This window comes from Plectropomus leopardus, chromosome 4, assembly GCF_008729295.1.
Source record: "Plectropomus leopardus isolate mb chromosome 4, YSFRI_Pleo_2.0, whole genome shotgun sequence".
Lineage (NCBI taxonomy): Eukaryota > Metazoa > Chordata > Actinopteri > Perciformes > Serranidae > Plectropomus > Plectropomus leopardus.
In genome coordinates, this window is record NC_056466.1 from 12,480,885 (window position 1) to 12,488,177 (window position 7,293).

The 7,293-nt window shown below is 37.9% G+C and overlaps 1 protein-coding gene across 1 annotated transcript; it reads right to left on the minus strand.

Annotated features, from left to right (window-relative positions):
- Positions 1–965: 965 nt before the first annotated feature.
- On the minus strand, positions 966–6,710 carry tacr3l (tachykinin receptor 3-like). The gene is made up of 5 exons (XM_042485700.1): positions 6,343–6,710; positions 4,818–5,006; positions 4,462–4,612; positions 1,292–1,488; positions 966–1,188 (listed from the first exon to the last, which is right to left on the minus strand). The coding sequence occupies exons 1-5, from the start codon at positions 6,708–6,710 to the stop codon at positions 966–968; spliced, it is 1,128 nt and encodes a 375-aa protein (XP_042341634.1).
- Positions 6,711–7,293: the final 583 nt, after the last annotated feature.

A 7,293-nucleotide genomic window follows, 5' to 3' on the forward strand; every position in this document is an offset into this window, starting at 1 on the left:
GTTTATTTGTCAAGTTCAGTGAACTTAACTCAAATTGGTTTACATTTTTACAGTGAATATAAATCAGAATCAAAAAACAAAACACAGATTTACTGTAAAAGCTATATACAGTTTGATTTTTATGTGTCTGCACCAAATCATCATATTATAACATATATTACACATGTTGTACACACACACACACACACAAAATCGCTAACAGTAATTCTAACAAATCCATTTTAAAATGGCGCATCTCCAACAAACAAAAATGACAGCAACAAGCACTTGTGAATCACTCAGTCACTGTAATAGATTTAAGGGCGTTACTGCTGGAAGCGCAGCATTAATACTGATGTGGCAGTTATTGTTGCTGAAATCCACTGAGTAATGGTCTGATGGCATTAAATGTAGCTTATGTCTACTGTGAGCAGAGCATTTAATCAAATGCATATACTACTATGTTATATTACATCTCTCTTAGTGTGATATTGAACACGTGATAAAATGTCCAAAGCAGCTGAAAGTATATATTTCATGATGATGATGAAGTATCTAAACAAATCAAATAAAGGCTAAGTAATATATTTTATGAAAGTACATTTTTTAAAAAAAAAAACATTTTTTGGCAAATTGGAAACATTAAAATTATGCTGAAGTAATTATTAGAAGTTCCTGTTTGTAATGTACCAATGGGTATACAGACAACTATCACTGGAGCACTTTGATATTGAATAAAACCCTAAAAACACAATAATTTGCAGCCAGGTTCTCTAGCTATAAAGAGTGTTTTATTTCTATGATTTCTCTACGGATTTATGAACATTTATTCGCAGTGAACATCCAAGATAACAACGTCCTTGTAAAGTATATGTCACACACCACACCCATCAGAGTTATTTAACACAAACAGTCCAATCAGCATTTGACAGCTCAACACAATTTGTCAAATAATCTTACAGTTGGATTGTGTCCAGTAGGGACGACTAACTGTCTTTATTATTGAGCTCAGAGTTGAGTCTTGACCTTTGTCCACGAGAACAAAGGCTTTTGTCCTTACTGAGGATGCTGGTGTCAACCCGAGAGAGGGTGCACATGCTGCTCTGATGACCCGGTCGATGTCTTGTATTTTGGAGCTCAAGCTCATCATAACTTGAGAACCGCACAAAGGGACACCAGCGGAAAGCTCGCTTGAAGCCAGCGCGGAACCTGCACCCAAATCAACGCCTAACATGTAATCATGCTGCTGTGTACAAATACAGTAGCTGAATGTGTGTTTTTAGGGTTGTGGGAGAGACTTATTTGTACTTACCTGCTGTTGAGGCAGCAGTAGATGATGGGGTTGTACATGGTGGAGCTCATTGCCAGCCACAGCACTGACAGGTAAACCTGCTGGATGTACTTCCACCTGCTCAGACTCTTGTTGAGACCTGTCACAATGAAGTAGACATGATAGGGGAGCCAACAGAGGGCAAAGGTCACCACTACAATGATCATCATCTTCACCACCTGCAAGAGGAAGAAAAGAAATACTCACATTATTAGCAGAACAGCACTCCAGTGAGACACCTTCACTCAGCATACACATGGCACGTATGTTTTTCAACATAATGATGTGCAACATTATAGCCAATAGGGAGTGTCATACTCTTAACAACAACAATATAATCCAGAAATTATCTTCATTAAACAAAGCTTCCTGGATATCATGCACTCCATGTATAAAATTAAAATGTATTTGCTGGGGATCAGGATTTCTGGAGGCTTTAGGTTTTACCCGACTTTTTTCAAATAGGGAAAATAGGGTTAAAGCAGCTTTAAATAATTCAGATTTTTTCACAGTGACTGCAAACCTTTGATAAATGTTTCCTCACACCATGTCATCCATTTGAAACTTTTTCACTGCAATTTTGAAGGTTTGAAGCCATGTAGAATCAGGGTGAGGGTTTCTGGAGCAATTTCACCATCTTCCAAGGTGCATGGAGAAGGGAGATTAATCTAAGGCATAGAAACTCAAGCAATACTTGTATTATATAGAACAACTTTATTAAAAGACCACCATGTTTTGGCTTGTGGCCTTGCCACCCTGACAAAGGCCACAAGCCAAAACGCGTGTTGCTAGAGTTTGTAAGGCAATGCTTGAAGCCATGGTAGTTCTTTATATGCACATTGTCTCTGAAGTAGGAAGTTTGTTGTCTGTTTTCCTTCATTCTGATCAAACTGCCTTTTCTATTCAAAAAATCAAGAATGGCTGATGAATGAAGAGAGGGAAAGGTCAGTAATGACGCACCAGACCCAGCAGGTTCCAGGTAAGATGGTTGAGAGAGCAGCACAGAGCTCATCAGTGTGTTGCATTACAATACACATGCCCTGCAGAGCTGTAGGGCGTTAAAAGGAGCAGGAGGCTATTATACCAACAGCAGAGGCTCATCTGCTGGACGGAGATGAGAGCGACACCGTCTCATCTCCGGCCTAAATGGCATCTTGTCAGTGTGGGCCTTCTAATCAAGTGTGACATTGTCCTGGCATTTAGAAATCTCTTTTATCTCTCATTGCTCATTTTTTCCTGCAATCAGAGCTTCTGATGATTTTTTTTTTTTCAAATAAGCCCTCGGAAAGGCTGTAAATGGCAAACCTGCACCTGTCGCTGTATTTATTTCTGGATGCTAAATGTGTGTGTGTGTGTGATTGTTGTGTAATTTCTTTTGTAGGCTCTCAGTTCATTACAGTCATTTTACAGAATAAATTTGAGTTTAAAATCAATAAAATTAATGAGTGTACTTTGGCCATTGTCAAAAAAGTTGAATATTTGTTTTATTTTTTAAAATTTCATCCAAAACATCCTTCATCACCAAATATTTCCTCAGCTTAACCTTTGCACTTTCTCTTTGAATAAGCATGTTAACCTGCAGTATTTGTGACTTTTATTGATAAATGTTACTCTTTAGTGTTAATCCCGGGGGTTGTCTTGATAGATAGTCGTCATGACAGCTGTGATGGCCTTAATCCCTGTTTAACCCAACCCTCACAGCACAACTGCAAAGCACACTGCACAGTCTGGCTGATGATGTCTAACTACAAAGGAAAACGTGCCTCTGGATGTTTTTTCTGTACTTCTAGGATGCTAAGCTAAGTTTACCAAAATCTAAATTAAAGGAATGCTTCTTCCACAAAAAGATCAATAATTCACCCTGTGTTACATTGAATTTGTGAGGAAAACTTTGTTTTTCTCGAATGCCTTTATAGTGAACGAAGAATCCGGTAACTGAGAAAATTCTTGATGTTCTCATTTATCCAGTCGTATGCTCAGTATTTCCCAACCATGCGCATTTTACACTAAAACATCACTATTTCAAACACTTCGGCATAAAAAATCTCATGCACAGACGAGTCATACATCTAGGCAAGTGAGTACAATTGCACTGTGCTCACTGGAACGCACGACAAGAGTTCAAATGCACACATTGACCAGGCATGCCACTCTTATGCAAAAGTGTTTTAAATTATAATATTTTAGCAAGAATGCATGTATTTGTATACCTGTCGAGTTGGATTATACTGCAAGATGTGTGAGAGTTTGCGAGTGGATGTTTTGATATACTTTTGCTGCTGTTAAATGTGGCCCTCTATGACTTCAGTTCATCAAACATTTTCTCAGTTTTGGGATTGTTCATTCACTGTGAAGGCACAGCGGAAAAACTAAGTTTTCCTCATAAATTCAATGTAACAGGGAGTGAGTAACCGATATACAAATAATCATTGAAGTATTACTTTACTAATACCTGAATTGCGTTTAAAGCAGCTCTGCATGGTCCACTTTACTTATCAAGTCAAGTCAAAACTGCTTCACAGTATTTTGCCAAACTGCAGACCTTTTTTGTTTTAGTAGCCTGTTTCGCTTCCTCCCCATCCAGCAGAGGTCTTTTTTGTCTGTTTGGGACTTGTGTTCATGGAAGATACTTGTACTTGTACTTGATAGTTACAAGTATCAAGTTCTTTTTTTTCTTAATTTAGGGTTAAGGTTTTGTTGATTTTAATGTTGCCGTTTCATTCTTGTCTTTATTTTCTGCAGAAAAAGAGCCATCTTCAATTTTTTTTCTTATTAAGAATGAAACATATAACCAACTGAGGTTTGCCTTTTCTCTAAGATTTTTGCTTACTTTTACTTCTAAAATTAAAAGCTATCAACATGCAGATTCCAATCCATCTCCCTGTATGTTTTATCACACTTAATCTTGATCACAGCAGTGTATCAGCTTCAGCTTCCCTTAGACAGGTAAAAACTGCCCAAGTAGACTACCATGTGAGCAGAAATCATATATCATAGCATTCAGTTATACGCCACTTTGTTGTCCATTCATGAAAACTATTAAATAACTTTTACACTTGAGGCAAAACCTGATGTACAAAAGACACAAAAACCAAATCAAATGAAAAAGTGCAAATAAAAAGTATAAATGCATGAAATAAAGGTGTGTTTACCTTCCGTTTGGCTCTAAGCTGTCCATGATAGGTGTCAGATGAGTCTCCTGGGATCTCCCCTCCCCACAGAGTCACCCCCACGATGGTGTAAGTGACGCCCATCACCCCTAATGGCAGCACATAAACCAGAACTGTAACTATGATATGATACCTGCGAAAGAGAGAGAGAGAAAAAAAGCATCACCGGTACATTTTTTAATTGGTGTGACAATGACGAGAAGGATGAAGAGATTGTGATCTGTAACCTGGAGTTAATAATAGGGAAATGTACACAAGGAACTAAATTACAGTCCAGCTTTGCCATGATGATACGGCTTGACATGAGCTAAATGAAAGATGTTTGTCAGTGTTCTTACATGAAGGGGTCATCGGCCATGCGGGGCCAGGCCACGTAGCAGAGGGTCCTGCGAGGCAGAGTTCGGGTGGTGGAGAAGTAGCAGAGAGGGAAGGCCAGAACCACGGCCAGACTCCAGATACAGACAATAACTCCCATGGTGGCTTTTGCTGACAGACGAGGCTTCAGAGGATGGATGATGGCCATGTACCTACAGGTCAGAGGTCACAATATTGGCGTGAGCTTTAACTTTGTTCTTAAATTCAAACATCACACAAAACATAACAGTGTCAGTATGTTGCACTTCATGCAAACCTGACCACTGCTAGCATTTTGCAGAGTACGTCACTATGACTCACTCATCTGTCTAGAGAAAAGTTCAAAGTTGTTCAATAAAATGGGTCAATGACTCAATCAATGCCAATGAATCAATTGGCATTGATGATGCTTCTATGTCATAACTGTTTTTGGGGGTTAGGGTAAAAATTTTGTTGATTTTAATGTTCTTTCTTGTCTTTATTTTCTGCAGAAAGGGAACCACCTTCTATACATTTTATTTAGTGAGCCTTTGTAACATTAAGCCCATACATATTGTGTTTGAACAATTGTAACTTTTACAATTCAGGCAATACCTAATGCACATGAGTAAAATATTTGCTTGCAAATACACCCATCTATCACAAAAAAAGCTAATTGGAGAGAAAAGGTGTAAATATAGAGTGGTCGCATCAAATCAATTAAATATATTTTCCACTAATATACTTTTTTAGTCATAAGTTCTCAGGCATCTTAGGCATGTATGCTCTGAAATAATGTGACTGCATTTTAAAAGGATGCCTTTGTTTCAAGTTCTCATTTTTTACAACCAGTGCTGGACATAGCAGATATAGACCCTATAGGCACGTAACCCCAACCCCACCACACAAAAAAAGAGAAAAAATACTGCATTTATTACAAAAGAGCAAGACCTAATGAAAAATAAAGACAAGTAAACAAATCAGTGTACAAACAATAATAATAAATAAACAAAAAATGCATACAATATGTACAATTTGAGAATTTCGTCCTGCAAATTTGCTAGGTCTGGCACTGGTTGCTTAAATTGAAAACTTGAAACAAATGCATACTTTTGAAATACAGCCACAGATCTGAATTAAACTAAAACTTCCATAAAAGTAACAGCAAGATCTACCAGTGATTACAACTGAATCTTACAATAAAGAAAACATAGAAACCTTTTTCCCCTGATGAATTACAGTAAGGCCATCACACTCTAGTATATGTGCTTTTGAGCTTTTGTGTTTAATCGCGTAGAATTTATCAAAGCATTGCAGCAATTTTCAATTGAAAAATATCCTAAATAAGTTTTCTTTAAATAAGTTAACTGATACAAATTACGGTGAAATACAAACTGTAAAATATGTCTTGTAAAATAATCTAGAGCCATGCAGACCCATTACATTAGAAATGATTAGACTTGTATAATTTGTGAAATAAACTCACTAATAAGGCTTAAGGGCTACTGTGTGATAGTATCGTCCTCATACCTGTCGATGGCTATCGCTGTCATGGAGTAGATGCTGGCAAACACAGCGGTGACCGGGAAAAAGTTGTGGAACCTGCAGTACACCTCTCCAAAATACCACTCCCCATGAGCCGCGTAGATGAAGTTGATGAGGGTGTTAAATGCAGCCATCGAAACATCGGAGAAAGCCAAGTTCAGCAGGAAATAGTTGGTGACGGTTCTCATCCGCTTGTGCGCCAGAATAATCCAAATCACAATCAAGTTCCCGAAAACTGCCACTGCCAGCACCGTGCTGTACGCCACCGACCACAGCGCGATGCGCCACGGCGGCTGCACGAACTGGTTGGTCAAATTCCTTGTTGTGTTGGAGTCGTCCCGTTCAGAGGCCATTCCTCAAGAGTCCCCAGTCAATCTGCTTTAGTCTGCTGTTGACAGGCGGCATAAATCACTTTGGAAACTCTGATGCGCAGCATACGCGCATGGTTAACATGTGACCAGAGATACAGAAAGCGTGGTCCTGATGCAACCACTCTGCCATCACCCACCCACAGATACAGAGAAGGATGGATTCAGTAATCATGTTTCGTTTATTTTTTATTTTATTTTTTTTATTTTACATTAATACTTGACACTGTTATTACTACTGTATGAGATATGAAAAATAGGCTGTTTCAGCAGTTCACAAATTTGCACTGGTGAGGGAAATATTCAGACCATTTATTAAAGTAAAAGAACCATTACTAAAATTTTAAAAATAAGCTGTTAATGGTAAAAGTATGAAATTATAACGATAAAAGGATAATCAGGAAAATGTACTCAAGGTATTTAAAGCGCTCAGTGCATAAAAATGTCCCCTGTAACTGTTTTACAATTAAATCATTAGATTCTTATTATTTGTGCATTAACATGAAAATATAATTTTACTGTGGTGAAGCTAATTTTGAACTGCATTCTTTTTTATTAAGGATTAATC

Excerpts from the sequence above, each read along its gene's own strand:
- tacr3l (XM_042485700.1), bottom strand. The coding sequence starts at position 6,710 with ATGGCCTCTGAACGGGACGACTCCAACACAACAAGGAATTTGACCAAC. Across the intron at positions 4,613-4,817 it reads ATGGCCGATGACCCCTTCAT|GTATCATATCATAGTTACAG; the intron begins GTAAGAACACTG and ends TCTCTTTCGCAG. Across the intron at positions 1,189-1,291 it reads TACTGCTGCCTCAACAGCAG|GTTCCGCGCTGGCTTCAAGC; the intron begins GTAAGTACAAAT and ends ATTTGGGTGCAG.